The sequence below is a fragment of the Scyliorhinus canicula genome, chromosome 6 (assembly GCF_902713615.1).
Source record: "Scyliorhinus canicula chromosome 6, sScyCan1.1, whole genome shotgun sequence".
Lineage (NCBI taxonomy): Eukaryota > Metazoa > Chordata > Chondrichthyes > Carcharhiniformes > Scyliorhinidae > Scyliorhinus > Scyliorhinus canicula.
The window spans coordinates 116854911-116880864 of NC_052151.1; the positions used below are offsets into that span (position 1 = coordinate 116854911).

Here is a 25954-nt window from a genome sequence, read left to right on the forward strand (position 1 = left end):
CCCGAGAACGAGTGCAAGGACTGCTGGGTGAGGAGGCAGGTTCGGCCGAAAGCCTGACACTGTGCACCGACACGTTGTTGAAATTATTGAAAAAATGAACAAAAAGAGCAACCCTCCAGCCGTTGCCCACCCACATACTTCCCATGCCCCATCTAAGCCATCCAATGCCAACTCATTCCCACCATCATTGCCACTCATACCCTCCATATTGTCCTCTACCCACTCCCCACGGGCCTTCATATCTCTTATACCACCTTATGCCTGTGGCCACCCCCTTGACCCTCATACCCTGCATGTCCCTTTACGCTCTCCATTCATCCCCATCGCACTGTATAGCCCCTATACCAATTTAATGTCAACTCACGGCCACCAAAATTTACCCTTTTCCCTTAACCCCTCCATTATAACTCACCTACTATCCACCATGGATAAACCTCAGGGGCCATGCTGGCATAAAATAATGGACAGTATTCTCCACCTTCCAGCCACATGTTTCTCGGCAGCACAACGTTCACTGGCAGCGGGATTCTCTGCGCCCACCGCTGTCAATGTAAGCTTGGACAATCTATGCCACTCAAAGGTTTTAAAGTTGACGAACATTTAGTGGGAAATCACTGTGCAACCTAGAGCAATTTGTGGTTGGATGTGAATCGGTACATAAATGCAAATAAACAGCAACATCGTTTTAATTTGAGATTTCAAACCAGTGCATAAATCTCCAGAAACATACTGTCACTTTTAGGAACTGTCTGCTGATGTGTCCTGTATTTAGGATAAATGACCGCTCAAAATAATTAGCTCAAGCAAAAAAAAAATCAGCATAAGCAATTATAGTTTTTGTTTAGAACTGGTCAGGCACTGCAATATGTAATATAACGTGAAACTTAATGAAAATACAATGCACATGTTCTCAGTGTTGCTTTTGAAATTAAAACAGTTCAGGCACATAGCGTGGTAAATTTCAAGATGGCAAGTTCAAGATTAGTTTCCAAATGCATCTCATGATAATGACCATGTTTCGACTAAATGAACAAGAGGTCCGTCGAAGGTGCACCAATCAGAACTGCTGGGAGGGTTCTTACTGGAGCAGGGAAAGTCCACCATAATTTGTGAAAGGCACTTTTATTTACATTTTCCCAGGGATTCCTTCTGATCGCACGATCCTGTTAGCACGAGAATACAGTTTTCGGAAATTCAGCCTCAATGATAGCTCAGGTCAAGTACAAGTCTTCTGGCTTGTTGATGCAGTCTTAGCCATAGAAAATTGGATGTGACAGAGAAATGTTTTAAGACCCAGTGATTCACTTTAAATTACAAATATTCTCAGCTAAATATGAAGGAAAAAGTGGTGCATTATTTGAGCTCCCTGATAAATCAGCTATTCTGTTCAATAGCCCAAGACGGTGCTTGCAGCTAAGTACGTTGGTACAGTCCTTCTGTGGCTGTATAGAAGTCCTCCAGAATACTCTGTAAATATTCAAATGTTGGTCTCTCTTCTGGAACCTTTTTCCAGCAGCTCACCATGATATCGTAGAGTTCATCCGGGCAATGGTCAGGACATGGCATTCGATAGTCACGGTCTAAATTCCGAATCACTTCAGGATTGCTCATCCCTGCAGAAACAGAAGGATAGCCAATAAATACCTGGTAAAGCAACTGCTCCAGCATCTCACATGGGCAAAACAAAATGACATCTGAATTCAGGCTCCGAGTGTCTCCAATCAATCAGATTTCAAAAATGTCATCATTGAATGGATGTTGAAAAACCAGCACAGAAAAGCTGGCCCGAGATGGGAGTTGTTATGTTCCGTGGTTCCCCCGATGATGAAGACAGACAGAACATGTTAAACCAGAACAATGATTTCTTGCTAAACACGTGGGGTGATAACTAAAAGGTTTATATACAAACAAAGTTATTCAAGTTCCTAGGGAGCTACTATAAGTGCGACTGTCCTACTACCAATCTGCTACCAACGGCCCAGTCATGTAAGTCACACAATGTGGGCGGGATTCTCCGACCCCCTGCCGGGTCGGAAAATCGCCCGGGGGGGGGGGGGGGGGGGGGGGGGGGTCGTGAATCCCACCCCCCGCTGAATTCTCCGGCACTGGAAATTCGGCGGGGGCGGGAATCGCACCGCACCGGTCAGCGGCCGCTCGCAGTGGCCCCCCCCCGGCAATTCTGGGCCGAAATCCCACTGGTTCTTTGCCAGTCCCACCGGCGTAGATCAGACTAGGTCCCTTACCGGCGGGACCTGGCGGCGTGGGCGGGCTCCGGGGTCCTGGGGGGGGGGGGGGGGGGGCGATCTGGCCCCAGGGGGTGCCCCTACGGTGTCCTGGCCCGCGATCAGGGCCCACCGATCCACTGGCGGGCCTGTGCCGTGGAGACACTCTTTTCCGACGCGCCGGCCGGGTGAGCCTCCGCGATGGCCGGCACGAAGGTGAACCTGCCCCTGCGCATGCGCGGGGATGATGTCAGCAGCAGCTGAAGCTCCCGCGCATGCGCGGACTCTCGCCAGCCGGCGGAGTCCTTTCGGCCTTGGCTGGCGTGGCGCCAAAGGATTTCCACGTCAGCCGGCAGGGCGTAAACCACTCCGGCGCCAGCCTAGCCCCTGAAGGCGCGGAGTGTTCCGCACCTTTGGGGCGGGTCGACGCCGGAGTGGTTCACGCCACTCCGTCTCGCCGGGTCTCCCCGCCCCGCCGGGTACGGGAGAATCCCGCCCTGTATGTCTGGTGCCACCCACTGGCAGGAGGTCATACCTGTGATTACATACATTGATGAACAGCTTTATACATTTGTACAGTTATATACAAATATACATTTATGTATATCGCCACAGGGGTGAGCTCTCTATCTGCCCTTATCTCAACCCTGACTCAAATCTCAATAGATTTCAGTGCATTGTCAATTCATTGCATTTGAATGGGAGTGGGGGAAGGGGCAATGGTGGCAAATGGCAAACTGGTCAAAACCCCTGCCCTCAAAAACCAAGAGTTTCAGTGCTATCACATCTTCAGATAGTCCAATTATGAAAAATGAGTGCTTGAGGATATGAGCACAGTGTTAACAATATTTTTAATAGTCACTATTTTTAAAAATAGTAACTAACTTCTCTCCAAGTTATTTTGCATGAAATATTTATACAAATTGACGGCAGTGAACTGTCATGTGTTTAACACTGTCATGTTTTCCTTTTTCTTAGTTTCACACAAATATGTTTTCACTATATTGCACTTGATGCTCAGTGTGAAGAAAATACAAATGTGAAACTCAATGCAATTGATTTTTAATGTATTGCATCAGGAATCATAGAATCATAGAATTTACAGGGCAGAAGGAGGCCATTCGGCCCATCGAGTCTGCGCCGGCTCTTGGAAAGAGCACCCTGCCCAAGGTCAACACCTCCACCCTAACCCCACCCAACACTTAGGGCAATTTTGGACACTAAGGGCAATTTATCATGGCCAATCCACCTAACCTGCACATCTTTGGACTGTGGGAGGAAACCGGAGCACCCGGAGGAAACCCATGCACACACGGGGAGGATGTGCAAACTCCACACAGACAGTGACCCAAGCTGGAATCGAACCTGGGACCCTGGAGCTGTGAAGCAATTATGCTATCCACAATGCTACCGTGTTCACGTCTGTTACACTTACTGCAGCCAGGGGAAATTATTCACCAATTATTCAGTTTGTAATGATGCATAAATGGATTGCATTATAGATAGTACTTGCTCAGTTTGGAGTATCTTTATTTCCTGAAGAACACAGTGAAATGTGAAATAGGGAACAATCATTTGGTCCGTCAATGTTCATGGAACTCACTGATCCGCATTTTCATCAAGCAGGACCTTACAGCAGGAGGGGAGCTATTCAATTCCGGAGTGAGTGTATTTTCTCAATATCAACACTTTGAATTGATTGAAGTCAAATAGTAATTTTCAGTACATCTTTGAATAGAAAGTCTAATGTTCTATTGCATCAGAAACCCCGGCATGGACTGGTTGGGCCCATTGCTGTGCTGTTTAACCTTTTTAATCTGAGGGGGATGAAATGAGTGAGGTAAACTAAACAGAAAATGCCTAAATCACACCAGCCACATTATATTGCCTGCAGAGAGAAGGGTTTCATTTGAAAGAATTAGACAGATATGTATTTGTATGGCACTTTCATGACCACAGGATGTCTCAAAGCACTGACAGCTAAAGGAGTACTTTTGAAACGTAATCACTGTGGTAATGTAGAAAATGCAGCAGGGCCCAGCAAACTCTCGCAAACAGTAATGTGACAAATAACCAGATAATTTGTTACGCGATGTTCATCCAGAGGCAAATATTGGGCAGGATATGGGAGATAATTCCCTAGCGCTCATCGAAATAGCGTCATGGGGTATTTTACATTAACCCAAGCGAGCAAGTGGTGCCTCAGTTTAACGTCTCATCCAAAAGATGACAGAGTGCTGCACTAGATGGAGTATCAGCCTTGATTTTGTGGCTCAAGCAAAACTTTCATTGTATCGAAGGTTAAAAAGAGATTTGTTGGAGGTATTCACAATTATGAAGGGTTTTCATAATGCATCACAGGGTTACAGCACTGGTCAGTGAGCTGGCAACTGGAGGGCAAAGATGTATTAATCATTGCCAAAACAAAGGGAGCAGGTAGGAGAGAGTTTGATAAAAGCGCGGTGGCATATTAGTACTGACAAAAGCAGTCGTGAAAGACAAATCCATTTCCATAAAGAGAATGGACAAATACTTGAGAAGGAAAAACAAAGAGATATGGAGCGGGATTCTTCCATTCAGCGGCAGAGTGTCCAGGCCGTCGGAAACGGCATTGCGTTTCATGACGGCGTGAACGGGCCGCTGGGAGTACTGATTCTTGCCCCCTGTCGGCGGTGGAGCCGCTCCAGTGGCGCCAGCACAACCCGCGCATGCGCGATGGCCTCCCTCGACGCGCTGGCCCCGACGCAACATGGCACGGGAGTTCAGGGGCGGGGCAGAAGAAAATAGGCCCGGGGGGGGATCTCCGATGGAGATCCCCCCCCCCCCCCACAGACTGCCTCCCGACCCTGCATGCAGAGTTCCCGCCGGCTGCGACCAGGTGTGTACGGCGCCAGTGGGACTCTGCCTTTTTAGAGCGGCCGCTCGACCAGCCTGGGCCGAGATTCGGCGGCGCGGCGGCAAACGCGGAGAATCGCATGCCGGCATTGGGGCGGCGTGGCCCGGTTGTGGGGATTCTTCAGCCCGGCCGCAGGCTGGGAGAATCCCGCCCATGGAAAAATTTAGGGAAGTACAGTTTTATAGAGCTTTTGGGCCCAATTCAACTGCAGGAAAACAGAGACTGGTTTTGTGAGCGTTGAACAGGGTGTTTCTCGCCGCTCCCGCTATTCAGTGGCACTTTGCCATTTCTGTTGGCCTCGGCAATGAACTACCCATCGAGGCCACACTCACATCATTTCCTACACTGACGAGCTCGACTCGCCAGTACAGGAAGATGACTCGCCGATAGGTGCACCATTTTTAAAGGCAGCACCGATCTTATTGACCTCTCCTCAGCTACCTCACCGCTACTGGACACCCCCCACTGCACTCAATGTACCTCTTCCAGGGTCCTCAAGCCCACCCCTAATCCCACCTCTTATGGGCAAGACACCCTGGGCCTGACCCCTAGAACAAGCAACCTGGCACCGTGACATTCTGGTAACATCCCTGCCAGCTGGCCACCTGACAGTGCCAGGGTGGCATTGCCATGGTGCCTGGGTGGCGGTGCCCAGATTCTAGGCTGGCAGTGCTCAGGTGCCAGGTTGGCAGTGCCAAGTTGCCCAGGTGCCAGTGGGAATTATGGGGTACCACCTGCCCAATGCCCCACCACCTGGGGGGGGGGGGGGGTCTCTAATGGCCTGGGAAACCACCCCAGGTGCCTTTACACCTGGTCCACACCTGTGGAGACGAGTGCTAAACGGCGCTCTGGTGAGGTCTCCCGGAGCACTATGAAGCACCAGGAGAATCCGGCTAACATCTCGCCAAATGAGGAAGGGATCCAGTTCGCGACATTCCACATGATTCAACGGTCTCATCGCATCATCAAGTCTGTCGCAACAAGGCCGATAAAACACGCCCTTAGTCTCCTTATTTAAGGAAGAATATCATTGCATTTAAAGCAGTTCAGAGAAGGTTCACTTGACTGATTCCTGGGATGAGGGGTTATCTGAACAGGACAGGTTGGTCAGGTTGTGCCTCCAGCCATTGGAATTCAGAAGGAGAGGTGAGCTTATTCAAGCTTCAAAGATGCTGAATAGACTTGACAGAGAATGTTGGGAGCATGTCTCCTTTGAGGGGAATCTAGAGTTAGGAGGCACAGTTTTAAAAAAAGGTCTTCCATTTAAGATGTTAGAAGAACATTTTTCTCTCAGAATGTCATTAGTGTGTGGAGTTCACTACTACAGAGAAAAGTGAAGGTTGGGTCATTGAATATATTCAAGGCTGCTGTGTTAGATTAGCAAGAGAGAAAGGGGTGTGGGGAGTGGACAGGAAAGTAGTGTTGAGGCTAAGATCAGATCAGCCATGGTCTTATTGAATGGCACAGCTGGTGCAAGGGGCCAAAATGCCTACTCCTGCAGCTAATGTTTGTTTTCTTGTGAAATGAAACTAAGTGCAGAATAATGTTAGACAGAGATGCCACAGGCACAATGCGTTAAATTGCTTAATTTGTGCTGCAAAATTCAACTTGTAGGCAGATATTTGCTATATCGTGTACTGTATTATTGCGCATGGACAATGGAGTTCTTCATTTGTTTATTTTTACAAATGCAATGTACATAATTTTTTTTTTTTCCAATTAAGGGACAATTTAGTGTGGCCAATCCACCTACCCTGCACATCTTTGGGTTGTGGGGGCGAAACCCACGCAGACACGGGGAGAATGTGCAAACTCCACACGGATAGTGACCTGGGGCCGAGATTGAGCCCGGGACCTTCGCGCCGTGGTGCAGTAGTGCTAACCACTGCACCACCATGCTGCCCGGCGTTCATATTCCAGAATATCCTGCACAAAAAGTCTTAGATATCCAGACACACACTTCAATCTGTGGTCTGACGGAGTCCGCGAGAAGTATCTAGATTGCAAGCTATGATATCAAAACCTGAACCTGTTTTTAAAGTGCTGTTTCAGCTCTCGCTGAAGTGAACATGACACTAATGCAGCATTAAATCAGTCATTTAATGAATCGCACTTGGAATGTTATCAACTGCTCAATCGTCAGGTCTTTGGGGGCTGGTTTAGCGCAGGTGGTTGGGTAGCTGGTTTATGATGTAGAACAAGTCCAACAGTATGGGTTCAATTCCCGTACCGGCTGAGGTTATTCATGAAGGCCCCACCTCTTCAACCTTGCCCCTTACCTGAGGTGTGGTGATCCTCAGGTTAAATCACCACCAGTCGGCTCCCTCCCTCAAAGGGAAAAGCAGCTATGGTTTGCTGGAACTATGATGGCTTTACTTTAGTAGGGTTTTCAGATTGACTGCACACAGTCACTGCTTTCAGTTCAATGTAGAAAAATGCTACATTAAGGCCATAAAATGCTCATATTCTAGTGAAATCCCACGCTACCTGGATATGGTACTCTTCCAAATGTTACAATTTCTGTTAAAAGTATTCCAAAGGACCAGACATCGGACTTGATTGTGAATGTGCCATAGTTAATAGCCTCTGGTGCGGTCCATTTGATCGGGAATTTAGCACCTGTGAAGAAAGAAAAATTACAATGAAACCAAATTCTGCTCCCCCCCCAGTTCTCACTGTAATCTCTGAAGGATTTGCCTCATTAGACCTGCATAATGTGTAGGACGTGTGAGCAAGTGCAAGATGACTATTGAGCCAGCTAAACTAAAGCTTTTCTTTCCCACTACCAGTGAAGGTAGCTGGGTATCAAACTGGAGTGAGAGCCTGGGTGAATCTATCACCTCCACAGTACGCATATTGTGCTAATGCAGCTGAGGACATTAATACAGAGCAAATCAATGTCCAGTCTGAGGTGTCCCTGGCCTGTATAGCTCAGTTACGCACCAAAAAATGAACTGACCCACTGAAACACAAAGGAGCTTATACTTTAATAAGCACAATGACAATTATCTTCTCCTTGAGAGGTGTTTCAACAGGAAGACTCAGCAGCCGGATAGTTTGTATCTGATAAACTGAAACATTTGAGGTGTGTTTTTTCATTAAAATTTTGTGTATATTAAAAAGAGCATCATTTTCCAAAACAATGGCAGTAGCAGATACACAAAATTGTCGGTATGTTGCCTGCAATCATTTGATCTAGCAAACCTATCTGAAATACGTATGAAAGGTTAGCTATAGTGGATTAACGTCACTATCCAATTTTAAATTGGATATTGTCATATGAGAGTAGCTTTAAGAAATGGGTGTTTATAAATGGGTGTGTATATAAAAATCTGGAGTGAGAGTACTTTTAAGAAATGGTTGTTTATTACTGCAGTGATATCAGAGAGTGGGTGCAGCTGGGCTGTCTGTCAGCTTTTTACTTTCATTTTTGAGCAGGCTGCAGGATGTGTTTAGTTTTGTTTTCAGTGTTGGAGCTGAAGCCAGACAGAGCAGGTGTACTGCTTTTCTCTCTGCCATCAAAAGACTATCTCTTGATCGTTTGGTGAATTCAGAATTATAAATGTTCTCATTAGTGAATGTAAACCTAATGTGCTTCTGTTGAAAGGTGTTTTAACTCTTATGGATGTGAAAAGGAAAGCTTAAAGATTACTTAATGTTGTATTCTTTGGGGGTTGTATTTGAATTAATGGTTGCTAAGATATTCACTGTATGTTTTAAAAAGGTTAACTTGAGTTCATAGAATAAACGTTTTGTTTTAAGAAATACTTTTCCATTTCTGCTGTACCACATTTGTAGAGTGGGCCGTGTGCTCCCCATACCACAATCGATTAAAAGTTGTGGGTCAGGTGAACTCCATGATACACTTTAGGGTTCTCTAAACCCTGGCCCATAACAACATTAATATTCAGAGTCTACTTTTAGGAGAATAAACCCATTTGCTCTCCTTTCCTAAGCTCACTTTTCCATTTATATTATCTCTAAACACTCTTCAGATCTTCCCATTCATCTCTCAGCTTTGCAGACTGATTTGCAAGCATGATTTCCCACTCACTGCATCTTTATGAAATTGTCTTCCTTTGAGTCTTCTCACTCAGCAGTTTCCTTTCCTGATACAGCTTTTCTTTTGCTAACAGTTCGGTCAAACATGCTGCATCATGCTTCCTGTGACCTTGTTCAGAACCATTGTTAAAAGGTGGGTTTGGACCTTGTGGTGCTGATAATGTTGTTCAATCGCTGATGCACATAGTTGCTGTCTGCACATAAGCTGTCTTCATTGCATAAGTGAACATCAATTGATTTGCATAATTTATTTGTGCACCAGCTCATCCCTTCATGATGTATGGGAGACCAGGACAGGATTATCTGGCAGCAACAGCCAGTTTCCAAGGATCATTGAGCACAGCACGGGGGCGGGGGGGGGGGGGGGGGGGAGAATGCCAATTTCTGTTCTAAATAGATAATGAGTTGCTGAGGAACTCGTGAGTTGAAGGAGCCACATAATTGGATGGCTAGCTCATTTAAATAGAATGTGAGGATGTAAAGAGACTCGCACACAACTTGTCAGCAGGCCACATTGAAGTGCCTCAAATATGTTGCAGGCCTCAAGCCTTCAGAGAGGAACATCTGATATACTTTAGTGCATCAGACATCCGCTGGTGCAATATTCACCCATGTGTCAAACCAGTGTTTTACATTTTAAAATACTCCATAATTAATCCACTCAGGTTTGGTATGGAGAACAATCCTTACCTAGAATAATCATGTATAGGAAGCAGAAGACTCAATTGATGCCAGGCTACTGTTCCAATAATTTTTTTAAAAATAAAAATTTAGAGTGCCCAATTCATTTTTCCCAATGAAGAGGTAATTTAGCGTGGCCAATCCACCTCGCCTGCACATCTTTTGGGTTGTGGGGGCGAAACCCACGCAAACACGGGGAGAATGTGCAAACTCCACACGGGGAGTGACCCAGAGCCGGGATCGAACCTGGAACCTCGGTGCCGTGAGACAGCAGTGCTAACCACTGTGCCACTGTGCTGCCCAACCTGTTCCAAGAATAACTAGCTATGGAAATAAACTGATGTCTGCCTCTAGGTGTGGGCAGAGAATTGGATTAAGACCCCGTTAACCTCTAGCCCTCAGGTCTCCACTTCGCAAAGATAAATTTTGGGAAGCTGTCCTTTCAATGTGAAGTCTTCTTTGACATAAACATGAGTTGAAGAATTAAAAATAGAGTTCATTAAGTTCATAGAGTGTGGCTTTAACTGGAGCTGAAAACAGGCTGTAGCAATTGGCTGCATGAAGATAATGTGAAGAAAGGTCAGATGGGGTGTTAGCAGTCAGTCAATTTGCTGAAAGATAAAACCATCAGTCAAGCATCTCAAACAGTGGACCATCTGTTATACATTCTCCATATGGCAGAAAGACTTTCTCCCTGCCAGTGGTTGGCACAAGATGACTTGATCAAAATACCCTTCAGTAACGTTCATACGTAATGTACAGCAGAGACATGGAAACACCACCACCTGGAAGTTCTCCTCCAAACCACTCACCATCCTGACTTGGAAATAGATCATCGTTCTTCACTGTCACTGGATCAAAATCCCGGAACACTCTCCTTAACAGCCCAGTGGGTGTACCTACACCACATAGAATCATAGAATTTACAGTACAGAAGGAGGCCATTCAGCCCATCGAGTCTGCACCGGCTCTTGGAAAGAGCACCCTACCCAAGGTCAACAACTCCACCCTATCCCCATAACCCAGTAACCCCACCCAACACTAAGGGCAATTTTGGACACTAAGGGCAATTTAACATGGCCAATCCACCTAACCTGCACATCTTTGGACTGTGGGAGGAAACCGGAGCACCCGGAGGAAACCCACGCACACACGGGGAGGATGTGCAGACTCCACACAGACAGTGACCCAAGCCGGAATCGAACCTGGGACCCTGGAGCTGTGAAGCGATTGTGCTATCCACAATGCTACCGTGCTGCCACACAATGCTACCGTGCTGCCACTACATGGACTGTAGTGATTAAAAAATGCAGCTCACCAGCACCTTCTCAAGAGAAATTAGGGATGAGCAATAAATGCTGGCCTAGCCAGTGGTGTCCACATTCCATGAATGAATTAGAACAATGACTTAATGGACAATGGGGAAACTGAGTTATTGAGAATAGGGGGAAATAGAATAAATGGGAACATGAGGACGTGAGGTTTTGAGACATTGGAGGAAGTGGAGTTAATGAGACAATGTGGGAAGTGGAATTGAAGGATAATGGGACAATGGACTATGAAGGGACTATGGAGAAATGGAGTTAATGGAAATATGGGGAGTGGAGTTAATGGGACAGAGGAGCTTCAGAACCTCTAAAAAGAAAAAGGATGCTAAATGTATTAAGCACACTATTCATTCAAAGGCCTTAAAAACACACATCTCATTGAGAACGTGTGAATCCATAGCAATGACTCACCTTCACGTGCTGTGTATTCACTATCTATAAGCCTGGCAAGGCCAAAGTCTGCAATTTTGCAGACCAATGTATCTGCCACTAGAATATTGGCAGCTCGCAGGTCCCTGTGGATGTAGTTTTTCTGTTCAATGTATGCCATTCCCTCTGCAATCTGAAAAAAACAAACATTCCAGTGTCTGAAAGAATAATTCTTTAGTCCTCAATGCATTTCATGATATATTGTCAGACTTGGGATAATCTCCTCCTATTGACACAATGCTTGTCAGGGTAATTCCCCATCGAAATCCCCTTGCTGCTGAGAGGTTAAACCTATGAATTAAACCCCACAAATCACACTTCAGGTCTGCAAACCCCTGGACATTCCTTGCCGGAGATGTCAGATCAAAGGACAGCACAAAACTTCTCTCACCCATCACCCCCTTAACATTGGTTGGAGACTATTTCACTTGCAACTATGTGAGCTCATGGTAAATATGATGTAGGTGTTTTTCCTGCAAACAACCTGTATTAATTTGTGTAAATGCTAGTGCACTCGCATATTTGCTAGGCCGATCACTTCTCCTTAGATATTGTGCTGCGTGGACTTATTACATATCATATGTAAATTCTTGCTCTACTCACGATGAATCGCGCTCAGCATCTTCAGAGATTTTTACGCACCTTCTTTTAATTTTTACGGACCCACTGTGCCTCTCAATTCCTATTGGTGTAACCATTTCCTCTGATCAACTCGATATATTGTTCTTAAGCAAGTGCACTAAAGGTTACTGGTCTCAAATGCAGTGTTTTACCAGGTCTTGTAATTAAACCATTGATAATAATCTCAGACTTGCAGAGGCAAGTTTATTTTTTTCCTGAACTAACTGTATTCCTGATCAAAATCCTGGAGCTCTCTCCCTCACAGTGCAGGAGGAGCACCCTGCATTACATCGACTGCAGTGGTTCAGGAAGACAGGTCATCATGACCTTCTCAAAGGCAATGGAGGATGAGCAATAAATTTAGCAATGGCATAGGTACATCCCGTGAGCAAATAAAAATCAAACTTCATACTATGGCCTTGGCTAAAGCAGTGCATTTCCTTTTCACACATGGCTCCCAATTGATTTGTTGCTTAATGTATCTCCAGGACTTCACCCAGGCACATTCGGATATAGGACATTCCTAGAGCTGGGATTCAACAGTGTATCCTCTACTCCCACTTTCCAGTGAGAGAAGGCAAGCACATATTGCAATTATTCCAGAATCCACAGGCATATGGAATAGTTTTTTTTTAAGTATTTCTATTCCATAAATTTTCAACATTTTTACAATTTGCACCAAAACCCAAAACCCCCCTACCCATTAAGCCCCCAGCTCCCCTCTCCTCCCCCACTCCTGACACAGTATATAGATAGGCCAACAAGAGGCGAGGCCACATTGGATTTGGTACTGGGTAATGAACCAGGGCAGGTGCTAGATTTGGAGGTAGGTGAGCACTTTGGTGATAGTGACCACAATTCAGCCACATTTACTTTAGCGATGGAAAGGGATAGGTATATACCGCAGGGCAAGAGCTATAGCTGGGGGAAAGGCAATTATGATGCGATGAGGCACAACGTAGGATGCAGAGGTTGGGGAAGGAAACTACAGGGGATGAGCACAATTGAAATGTGGAGCTCGTTCAAGGAACAGCTACTGCGTGTCCTTGATAAGTATGTACCTGTGAGGCAGGGAGGAAGTTGTCGAGCGAGGGAACCATGGTTTACTCAAGTAGTTGAATCACTTGTCAAGTGGAAGGAGGCTTATGTAAAGATGAGACGTGAAGGTTCAGTTAGGGCGCTCGAGAGTTACAAGTTAGCTAGAAAGAACCTAAAGAGAGAGCTAAGAAGAGCCAGGAGGGAATATGAGAAGTCTTTGGAAGGTAGGATCAAGGACAACCCTAAAGCTTTCTCTAGGTATGTCAGGAATAAAAGAATGACTAGGGCAAGAGTAGGGCCAGTCAAGGACAGTAGTGGGACGTTGTGCGTGGAGTCTGAGGAGATAGGAGAGGTGCTAAATCAATATTTTTCATCAGTAGTCACACAGGAAAAAAAGACAATGTTGTCAAGGAAGTTACAGGCTACTAGACTAGAAGGGCTTGAGGTTCATAAGGAGGAGGTGTTAGCAATTCTGGAAAGTGTGAAAATAGATAAGTCCCCTGGGCTGAATGGGATTTATCCTAGGATTCTCTGGGAAGCTAGGGAGGAGATTGTTGAACCTTTGGCTTTGATCTTTATGTCGTCATTGTCTACAGGAATAGTGCCAGAAGACTGGAGGATAGCAAATGTTGTCCCTTTGTTCAAGAAGGGGAGTAGAGACAACCCCAAGAACTATAGACCAATGAGCCTTATTTCTGTTGTGGGCAAAGTCTTGGAAAGGTTTAGAAGAGAAAGGATTTATAATCATCTAGAAAGGAATAATTTGATTAGGGATAGTCAACACGGTTTTGTTAAGGGTAGGTGTGCCTCACAAAGCTTATTGAGTTCTTTGAGAAGGTGACCAAACAGGTGGACGAGGGTAAAGCCGTTGATGTGGTGTATATGGATTTGAGTAAAGCATTTGATAAGGTTCCCTATGGTAGGCCATTGCAGAAAATAGGGAGGAATGGGATTCAAGGTGATTTAGCGGTTTGGATCAGAAATTGGCTAGCTGTAAGAAGAAAGAGGGTGGTGGTTGATGGGAAATGTTCAGCCTGCAGTTCACGTACTAGTGGTGTACCACAAGGATCTGTTTTGGGGCCACTGCTGTTTGTCATTTTTATAAATGACCTGGAGGAGGGCATAGAAGGATGGGTGAGTAAATTTGCAGATGACAATAAAGTTGGTGGAGTTGTGGACAGTGCGGAAGGATGTTGCAGGTTACAGAGGGACATAGGTAAGCTGCAGAGCTGGGCTGAGAGGTGGCAAATGGAGTTTAATGCAGAAAAGTGTGAGGTGATTCATTTTGGAAGGAGTAACAGGAAGGCAGAGTACTGGGCTAATGGTAAGATTCTTGGTAGTGTGGATGAGCAGAGAGATCTTGGTGTCAATGTACATAGATCCCTGAAAGTTGCCACCCAGGTTGATAGGGTTGTTAAGAAGGCATACGGTGTGTTAGCTTTTATTGGTAGAGGGATTGGGTTTCAGAGCCATGAGGTCATGTTGCAGCTATGCAAAACTCTGGTGCGGCCGCATTTGGAGTATTGCGTGCAGTTCTGGTCGCCACATTATAGGAAGGATGTGGAAGCATTGGAAAGGGTGCAGAGGAGGTTTACCAGGATGTTGCCTGGTATGGAGGGACGATCTTATGAGGAAAGATTGAGGGACTTATGGCTGTTTTTGTTAGAGAGAAAAAGGTTAAGAGGTGACTTAATTGAGGCATACAAGATGATCAAAGGATTAGATAGGGTGGACAGTGAGTGCCTTTTTCCTCAGATGGTGATGGCCAGCACGAGGGGACATAGCTTTAAATTGAGGGGAGATAGATAAAGGACAGATGTCAGAGGTAGGTTCTTTACTCAGAGAGTAGTAAGGGCGTGGAATGCCCTGCTTGCAACAATAGTGGACTCGCCAACATTAAGGGCATTTAAATGGTCATTGGATAAACATATGGATGATAAGCGAATAGTGTCGATGGACTTTGGAGTGGTTTCACAGGTCGGCCCAACATCGACGGCCGAAGGTCCTGTACTGTGCTGTAATGGTCTATGTTCTATGTTCCTTCATCAGCAGTCAATTGTACCCAACACCCAACATGCAAACCCCAACTACTGTAGAACCCGTCACTAGCCCCCCCCCCCCCCCCCACCCACTCCGAAATCTGTCCAGCTTCAGGCAGGCCCAAAACATATGTACATGGTTCGCAGGGCCCCTCCCATATCGCTCACAGACATCCTCCAATAGTCAGCTCATCCGACTGTGCACCGGGGATAAAAACGAATATTCCCAGTCCCTCGGGTGTAAAATTCTCCACAGGACCACACCATACCCCCTCACCCCCCTCACGAACTTGGCCAATGCCTTCATGCCCTCCAGTGGTGTCAGCAAGCGCGGCTGGGATCTGTCCACCCTCAGCTCCAACGTTATGTTCCAAACCCATCCCCCACTATCAACTCATGTGTATCCAGATTCAGCATGGTTACAAACATTCTCTTTGCAAACCCCCCATCATCCCAATTGGGTCTATATACGCTTACGAGCACCACCAACCTCCCCTCCAATTGCACCCGTAACGATCACATACCTGTCCCCCTATTTCCCCATCACCTTCTCCATCTGGAACCTCACCCCCGAGTCCTACTTTCAAACCCAGAATGAAAACTGGCTCACTCACCCCTTCCTAAGCCTCATCTGATCCTTCCCCCTCAGGCAGGTCTCTCACAGCATTGCCACATCAGCTTTTAAATTCTTCAAATGCGTAAAAGTTCTCGCTCTCCCCCCTCACATTCCAAGTTACCATTCTGACTGGCGGTCTCTCACCCAGCCCCACGTGTCCAAAACCCACTTCCCTTAAACCAAGAAACAATATAGCACCACCACCCATTAGGAAAAACAAGTACACATGTAAATAACCCCCCCCCCATTTAAGATTCAGAAACAAAACCCCAATCTGAGTAAAAAACCCTCAATAAGAAAGACAATCCCCATCCCTGCCAACCAAGTCCAATTCCCAATTTTCATCTCAGTCCCAGTCCTTCAGCCTTAATGAACGCCTCTGCCATCTCCACCGTCTCAAAATAAAAGTCCTGCGAGATGTGAGTCACTCTCAACTTCGCTGGGAGCACCACTCCAAATCTCACGCTGCTGCCGTACGATGCCGCCTTCATGGGTTCAAAAGTCCACCGCCTTCTCACCAGCTCCGCCATCAGCTCTTGGTGTATTCGTATGCCAACGCCTTCCCACTTCACATCCCAGCTCTGCTTCGCCCAGCTCAAAACCTCCTTCACGTGGTAGCTGTGGAAGCAGACTATGGCCGTCCTTGGTGGCTCATTCGCTTCAGGCTTCGGCCTGAATGACCGATGTGTTCTGTCCAACACGTAACTGGTGGGTTCTTCCCCCTCCCCATTAACTCTGCAAACATTTTTGCAAAGTACTCAGTTGGCCTCGGGCCCACCACCCCCTTGGGCAGATACACAATTCTTAGATTTTACCTCCTCGACCTGTTCTTCGGGTACACCACCTTGGCTCTGAGCCCTTTGTTGGTCTCACCACCTTTTGCAGCTCCTCACCCTTCGAGGCGAACTGGTTGCTGTGCTGTGACAGTGTCTCCTCCACCCAACCAACGTTTTCATTACTGCTGCCCTTACTGGGGCAATTGTCTCCTCCACCCATTCTTTAAGCTAAGTCATCATCTCCCTCTGAAGTACCTCCAAATGTTTGGCAAATAGCCACTCGAACTCCACAGACATCACCACCAGGAGGGGAGCGGACCCTCCTGACGATCCAGCCCCCGCCATCTTTCTTCCTCCGGGACTCACAGCAACATTCACCGGCAGACTTTCACTCACCCCCTTCTTCCCAGAAACCTTCTTCTGGGACTTCGACATTCCCCAACCTCCTTAATACTTCCCACATCAACTCATCCAAAAACTATGCCTGAGAAATGGCATAAAAGTCCAAAAACCAGATGCTCTAGCAGGAACCACCTAATGTGCGATCTTCACCTACATGTCACCACCCAACTCCCTGTGGAATAGTTTTAATAGAACAATCAGTCCTCTGGCATTGTTTAAAACATATTTTTTCTTATGGTGCAAGAGCTTAACCTCCACTCAGCAATCAGAAAGCGTTTGTAAAGTCAATGAGCTAAAGAAGGCAGCACGATAGCAGCACGAAGGCAGCACAATCGCTTCACAGCTACAGGGTTCTCAGGTTCGATTCCCGGCTTGGTTCACTGACTGCTCGTTCTCCCCGTGTGTGTGTGTGTTTCCTGCGGGTGCTCCGGTTTCCTCCCACAGTCCAAAGATGTGCAGGTTAGGTGGATTAGCCACGCTAAATTGCCCTTCGTGTCCAAAATTGCCCTTAATGTTGGGTGGGGTTACTGGGTTACAAAGATAGGTTGGAGATGTGGGCTTGGGTAGGGTGCTCTTTCAAAGAGCCGGTGCAGACTCGATGGGATGAATGGCTTCCTTCTGCACTGTAAATTCTATGATATATGATGCACCATCAATTGGACACGAGATGAAGATGAGATCCAAACGATAGGCTTTAATGCACAAGATGTGTGCCCGGCAGCAGACGTACAGAAGAATGGCCGACTGCCGGGAAGCACGGGTTCTTATATCCCCTCTTGTAGGCGGAGCTACCTACCTCTCAGCCGATTGGCTGAGAGGCACATGACTTACCCGGGCCAATGGGCAGAGAGTATAGGGAGAAGGTTCCAAAAGATTACAGTGGAAGGGAGAGGCGAGATCCTTGAGGAATGCCAGCTTGGAGAACACAAGTTATAGGCCCGTGATGTTTATAGAGTTGGACCGACTCCAGAAGTTTTTCAAAATGGCAGACGGGATGTGATTCCAGGGTTCCCACTTCCATTCTCACCGCTTGCAATTTTAATGGTGAGGGATAAGCATGCAGATAGCAAGCCTGCACCCTGCACTCTCGACATGCTGGTTCCATTGCAGGGGTAAGTATCTCAGATCCACCATTTCAAGTCTTGCCATTGTCATTATATGTTTCATTGTTTCTTTACACACTGTGTGAGTGGGCATGGAGATTACCAGGGGCATAGTAGAAACATGGTGGATCAGAGGGGTATCAGAGGGATATTATGGCGTGTGGGAGATAGCAGGCATGGAAGGGGTAATAAAACCAGAAAGTGCTGGAAAATCTCAGCAAGTTTGGCAACATTTATGGAGAGAGAAGCTGAGTTAACACTTCAGGTTTGATGTGACTTTTCTTTGGAACTGAAGAGGCAGAAATGTGCTGGGTTTTGAAAAAGAGAGAGGGTCAGGTAGAGAAAAAAGGAATGTCAGGAATAGCTACAAAGGCAGGGAAGATTAAATTTCAATGGTGTAATGGAACAAAGGGAAAAAGAGAGTGGGAATGTAGTAATAAACGAACAAAGCATTGGTTCGAAGTCGGTGTTAAAGCAGAATAAAGGTCTGCGTTGTCTGAAAGTAAAGTATCAGACTGTGTTAATAGCAGAATAAAGGTCAATGTTGACCTGAAACCAAAACATGAGTACAGGATACAGACTGGTACAAGGATAGTAAAAGGTTTATGGTCTGAAATTGTTGACCTGAATGTTGAATCCAGAAGGCCTATTCAGAAGATGAGGTGCTTTTTCTCCAGCTTGCTTCACTGGAACATTGTTGTGGGCCGAGGACAGAAAGGTGAGTATAAAATTAATAATCTTTGTGGTCACAAGTGGGCTTACATTAAGACTGCAATGAAGTTACTGGGAAAAGCCTCTCATCGCCACATTCCGGTGCCTGTTTGGGTGCACAGAGGGAGAATTCAGAATGTCCAAATTACCTAACAGCACATCTTTTGGGACTTGTGTGAGGAAACCGGAGCACCCGGAGGAAACCAATGCAGACTCGGGGAGACCATGTAGACTCCGCACAGTGACCCAAGCTGGGAGTCCAACCTGGGACCGTGGTGCTGTGAAGCCATAGTGCTAACCACTATGTTACCTTGCTGCCCACATGTATAACAGCAAGTCATGGAAGGGGCATGGGAAATGGGTGGAAAGGTGAGAGATTGTAAAGGTTGTGAGCTATAGGGCCTCTAAAACAATTAGGCCAAATTACCAGGGAAGCAAGGCGAGGCTTCCAACCAAGTTGCAAGAGGGATGAAAACTGTGAAATGAGATATTGATAGCACAAGTAAGTGGGCAAAAAAGTTAGCAAATGGAGTATAATGTGGGAAAATGTGCAGTTCAGAACAAACGAAGAGTACTATTTAAATGGATAAAAACTGCAGAAAGCTGAAACACAAGGGACTTGGGGGTACCTGTGCACAAAACACAGAAAGCTAGCAAGCAAGTACAGCAGGTAATCAGGAAGGCTAATGCAATGTTAGTCCTTGTTTTAAGGGTGTTGGAGTTTAAATGTAGGGAGGTCTTGCTGCAACTGTACGAGGTGCTGGTGACACCAGGTCTGGAGTACTGCGAACAGGTTTAACATAAGAACTAGGAGCAGGAGTAGGCCATATGGCCTCTCAAGCCTGCTTCGCCATTCAATGAGATCATGGCAGATCTTTTGTGGACTCAGCTCCACATGCCGGCCCGAACACCATAACCCTTAATCCTTTTATTCTTTAAAAAAATATCTTTATCTTAAAAACATTTAATGAAGGAGCCTCAACTGCTTCACTGGGCAAGGAATTCCATAGATTCACAACCCTGTGGGTGAAGATGTTCCTCCTAAACTCAGTCCTAAATCTACTTCCCCTTATTTTGAGGCTATGCCCCCTAGTTCTGTTTTCACCCGCCAGTGGAAACAACCTGCCCGCATCTATCCTATCTATTCCCTTCATAATTTTATATGTTTCTATAAGATCTCCCCTCATCCTTCTAAATTCCAACGAGTACAGTCCCAGTCTACTCAACCTCTCCTCGTAATCCAACCCCTTCAGCTCTGGGATTAACCTAGTGAATCTCCTCTGCACACCCTCCATCGCCAGTACGTCCCTTCTCAGGTCAGGAGACCAAAACTGAACACAATACTCCAGGTGTGGCCTCACTAACACCTTATACAATTACAGCATAACCTCCCTAGTCTTAAACTCCATCCCTCTAGCAATGAAAGACAAAATTCCATTTGCTTTCTTAATCACCTGTTGCACCTGTAAACCAACTTTTTGCAACTCATGCACGAGCACACCCAGGTCTCTCTGCACAGCAGCATGTTTTAATATTTTATCATTTAAATAATAATCGCTTTTGCTTTTATTCCTACCAAAATGGATAACTTCACATTTGTCAACATTGTATTCCATCTACCAGGCCCTAGCCCATTCACTTAACCTATCCAAATCCCCCTACAGACTTCCAGTATCCTCTGCACTTTTCGCTTTACCACTCATCTTAGTGTCGTCTGCAAATTTGGACACATTGCCCTTGGTCCCCAACTCCAAATCATCTATGTAAATTGTGAATAATTGTGGGCCGAACACTAATCCCTGAGGGACGCCACTAGCTACCGATTGCCAACCAGAGAAACACCCATTAATCCCGACTCTTTGCTTTCTATTAATTAACCAATCCTCTACCCTTAATGCCATGCATCTTTATTTTATGCAGCAAACCTTTGTGTGGCACCTTGTCAAAGGCTTTCTGGAATTCCCTTATTTCAGGAAATATATTATTTCATTGGAGACGGTTCAGAGAAGGTTCACTGGGATGATCCCTGGTATGGAGGCATTGTCTTATGAGAAAAGGTTAAACAGGTTGGAACTCTAGAAGAATGAGAAGTGATCTCATTGAAACATACAGGATTCTTAAGAGGCTTGACAGGGTAAATGCTGAGAGGATGTTTCCTCTCATTGGACAGTCTAGAGCCAGATGGCATCATCTCAGAATAAAGATGCTAATTTAAGACCGAGGTGAGGAGGAATTTCTTCTCTCAGAGGGTTCTGAGTCTATGGAACTCTTTTCCATAGAGAGGAAGAGTCTTTGTGTATATTTATGGTTGAGATAGATAGATTCTTGATCAGTAAGGGAATCAAGGGTTGCGGGATAGGGCTGGCAAGTCGTTGTGAGGAATGTCGGATTAGCCATGATCCTATAGAATGGTGAAGCAGGCTCGAGGGGCTGAACGGCCTACTCCTGTTCCAATTTATTATGGTCTTAATCAGCCCACCTCGGCATTTGCATGCCTCCACGGCTACATCTGAACTGCTTCCGGTTTTGGTGGATCCGAATCAGTCCTGCCCCCATTTTCCTAAAGCAAAAAGAGTACATGCAGAGGCCATTTCCACAGAGAGGGGTCTGCCGAGTTGGGAAATTCCCTCGTTAGGGAACATCCTGTCCTGTCTGAAGTGACAAAGGTACAGATGAAATTTCAGTAGCAAATATGCCACGGTACAGGCAGAACCAGGCAACACGATCAAGGCCAAAGTCGACAGTTAATGTGGTGAAGTGGATATGCGATTGAAATTCAACTTGGAGGTTAAGAAACTCAGGTGACAAATAGTTTGGTTCGGGCGGCACGGTGGTGCAGTGGTTAGCACTGCTGCCTCATAGCGCCAAGGACCCGGTTTCAATCCGGCCCCAGGTCACTGACCGTGTGGAGTTTGCATATTCTCCCCGTGTCTGCGTGGATCTCACCCCCACAACCCAAAGATGTGCAGGGTAGGTGGATTGGCAATGCTAAATTGCCCCTCAATTGGTGCTCTACTTTTATTTTTTCTGCCAGAGCTAAGTCTTGACTATCTGGCAGACGTCACTTTTCACTGGCATCAACAGCTTATTTTTCTTGTTGAGCATAATTCAATACTACAAAAAGCAAATTAACTGGTCATTCATTTCATTGCTGTTTGTAGCATCCTGTCTTTTGAAAACTTGCTGCTTAAGGTTGATAAAATAAATTACTTTTATCCAAAGGCAATCTTTGGGGACTTTCTGAAATATATAAGGTAGTACAGCATTTGGTAGGCAGCTCATCTTCTCAAGGGCAATAAATGTTGGCCTTGTCAATGATGCTCACAACCCATGAATGAACAAAAACATTTACATCATTGTGTTGCCGCTTAAGCCTCATTCTTGCCTTTCCTTAGAGTTCCCTTAAGTAGTCACTGCCTGAAAACCTCATCCTGTAGCTTTTCTATGAATGTGTTGTTTTCTTCAAAAGGAGAATCATTCCTTACTTGAATCCAAGCATTACAATACTTTATGACAGATGGTAAATTTTCATCCAGAGTTCAAGAGCCACAGCAACCAATTTTGTAAATTCAATGGAGTTCCATGTTTTGGACCATCAGCACTGAGAACTCTGCCACTCTGCAAACCATCGACAATTTGTTTCAAAATAGTCAATGGACAGATGTCTGGAGTATTTTACTTCTTTACCTCCAAAAAAATGTGTTTACCACAGTGGAAAATAGAAGCAATTAATTCATTTCCTCTGCTGATCTCACAATTGATAGGAGGCAGTAGTAAAGCAGTAACAGCATTCTCTGACTGACCACATCTTCCTAAATCTGCACTTTATCTCACTGACAGTATACATCTAATTTTAGCAACATTGCAAACTATAGATAGATTAACCCTTTTTTTCACATATAGGGCAATTTTAGTACATGATTGAAAGTAAACTTTCAGCGGATTCAAGGAGAATTATAAAAAATATTCTTTCATTTCTATTTCTCACAATGTTAACCTGTTTAAAATCACTCATTGACCACAATTGTGGGTGTCTGTCTGTCTCTCACTCCCACCCTCCACCCCTGACTATCAACAGCTGTAATAGTTAATTGACGTGAACTAACTCTCGCCCCCACTCTCCACCCCCAGAAACCGACAACAGCTGGAGCATGATACATATGTGAATTACACTAAATATGTTGGGCTAATGGAAAATGTCATGTTCGAAGCGCAAAAAGATCTGACTGCACGCACAGTTGAAGTTAGAACTTTGAAAATCTTATCTGTAAAGCAGGAAATCACCAACAGCCAAGAGGAAAATGAAGATTGTTCCTTACAGAAACTATTTGGACCACCAAACCTGAATATTTTGTTCCATCAACCTCATTTTATCACTTCTGACTATATCCAGCAATCCATTCACCCTCATTTTAAGTTGCATTTACACTGCGATTGGTGAGATGTTAAATCCAGCAGTAAAACGCTATTTGCTTTTTCCACAGCCACCTCACATTCACCAAATCTGAAGAGGTTTTAAAACCTTTTGATATTTATTTCAACAAAATATGAGAGCCTGGTGATTCCTTCATAAATGATCTCTATAGGATGGCAGAGTGTAGCAGTGGGTGCCAAAGACAATTTTCTCTTTGACCACCTCTGAGCTAAAGATGATCTCACCCTAGACAAGGCAATCCAGAAAGTTAGAATGCCTGAACTATGCAAGCAACACAGGAGAAACCTAAGGAGGGGAAGAGTAAAATATGGAACATAAGCCAACCCTCAGCAGAGTTTATCAGGCTATTCAGAGATAATCCACATCGTAATCCCTGAACCGTCCAGCAGAGCAACCTTGCCAACTCTGCAGTGCAAAGTGCGCTCACAGGAGAGATCAGCATGTCCTGTGAGTACAGCCCTTCTACTGCAACAGAATTTCACACTTGGGAAAACTGAGCAGGTCAAAACTCCAGAAACACACAGAAGGCCCAAAATGCACTAATTCACAATGTCAAGACCGAAAACCCAAAAGACGAAAAACATGGGGCTGGATTCTCCGCCCCGCCGCTCCACATTTCTGCCCCAACCCGCCAGCGGGATTCGCCGTTACGCCGGCCGGTCAATGGGGTTTCCCATTGTGGGGCAGCCGCCCGCGGTCGGGAAACCCCCGGGTGTCGGCAAAATGGAGAATCACGCCGGCGGAGATTCCCACCGATGGTTCTTGGGTGATGCCAAGGGCCAAGGATTGTGGTTCTTCATTTTGGAATGCTGACATCCTTGCAAACGGTTATCTAACAAATTTTAAATTAGATTCAGGTGCGAGCATAAAAATCCTGTCAGACAAGGGACCATGGCGCCAAGAAGGCTTTGAACAATGGACATTCCACTTTATTAAGGCAGGAGAAATCCGACTTCCAGTCACTGGCATGATCCTGGAACCACTGCAATGGCTGCAAACAGATCTTTGAGCTGATGTACGTCATCTGTAACCAGCCTTTCTCTCTCTTGAACAAGAATAGCTGCATAGCCTTGGATCTCCTCCAGACAGCAGAGGATGCCAAGACTACTACTGTCATTAGCCAACCACAACTGCACAGTCCTGAGTAGCCAAAAGCTAAAGAGTTTTCAAACTGGGACTTCAGGTTTGACCTCTCTTCTCTCTCTGCAGAGCAAGTTGGCCCATTCTCATTACAGATCTCAGAAAACGTCCAGTGGTCAGAGCAGCCTACCAACCATGTGATAACCACAATGCCTCCAGTGGAAGCGGTAACAGAAAATGGTCAGCAGTCCAAAAAGCCTCGACCTCCAGCTACAAAGATGGTACAGTTGCTCAACACAGTAACCACCGTGCACATATTGCAGCTACAGCCAACATGTGATGACCACAAGAGTTGTCAAAATCTGGTAGGTGTCCCACCATCAGCAACAACTAACACGAGGTGAGAATACCACTTCTCTTGCCGTGGGAACGCTCTTCCTCAGCCACAGAGGGCATCAAGATGGCCCACACAGTGAAAGCAGCACAGTGGAGATGTATACAATGTTCGTCCAGCCCACAAGAAATGATTTACAGTAGTAGCAAACACTGATCAACACAACTGCTTAACCAACCCAGCTACTGTTCAACATGAAGCAATGAAAGCACACCCAAATGCCAGTCCAACCTCCAAGTCAACAGAATAGCAAATGAGATATGGAAAGGTTATAAGACTTCCAGACTACCTGAACCTGTAAATTCAAGGAATTGAAGTGGGGAAAAGGGTATGATGATAGTGCAGTAGTGATAATGTTGTAATAGCAATAGTGTAGTAACAACAATGTAAGTGCATGAGACTGATAACAATGTAAGACATGAAGTAAACTAGTGTCACTTCACACACATTGGATAAAGGCTTTGGGGAACGTGTAGTATAAGGGTCTGGCACATATCAAGTTAATGAGGGACTGAGTACAGTACCATCCACACAGTGATATAAGGCACATGACCTAGACCTATGTGCCGTTCAACAGCGACATGTGAAGACCTTGCCATAGAAAGACTCCTTGTCTGTACCCTTTACTGTATATACATATATAATTACAGGTAGTCAATAAAGTCTTGCTGTTAATCTACTGAAGAATACAAAGATTTCTTTAAGTGACAGTGGTTGCTATTTAACAAGAAGGTACTAAGTGTGGTAGTGAGCGGGAAGTGCCGCTGGCGAGGCCATCACCGCGTTAATTGGACCTATTATTGATTCCCCACGGGCTTCATGCCACAAATAATTGTCCCGCCGGCTGATTCACCGGGACAACACTTGCTAGCCCCTTGCTAACAAGGGAGAGCAGCACTTACGCCGCTCCTGCACAGCCAACCCCACACAGCTGGCAGCCATGCCACCGAGGAGACAAGCCCCAAGATCCAGGGATGCTGACCTAGCCAGACTGTTGGATGCAGTCAAAATCAGACGAGATGCCCTGTTCCCCTGAGGGTCTCACAAGGCCAGCCACAGGGCAACCAGTGCATCCTGGGCAGAAGTGGCAGCGGCCGTCAGCTCAGGAAGCATCACCAGGA

At 45.8% G+C, this 25954-nt stretch overlaps 1 protein-coding gene across 6 annotated transcripts in view; it reads right to left on the bottom strand.

Moving 5' to 3' along the window:
* Nucleotides 1-668: 668 nt before the first annotated feature.
* The window catches only part of blk (BLK proto-oncogene, Src family tyrosine kinase), a 156460-nt gene continuing 131174 nt past the window's right edge, over nt 669-25954 (bottom strand). For 5 of the 6 annotated variants that reach the window (XM_038799957.1, XM_038799962.1, XM_038799960.1 and 2 more), the window contains exons 11-13: nt 11601-11751; nt 7606-7737; nt 1414-1613 (exon numbers count right to left, since the gene is read on the bottom strand). In XM_038799957.1, the coding sequence (XP_038655885.1) occupies nt 1414-1613; nt 7606-7737; nt 11601-11751 (483 nt within the window). Of the gene's footprint in view, nt 1614-7605; nt 7738-11600; nt 11752-25954 lie in introns of all 6 variants that reach the window. The other variant, XM_038799959.1, reaches the window with a different exon arrangement.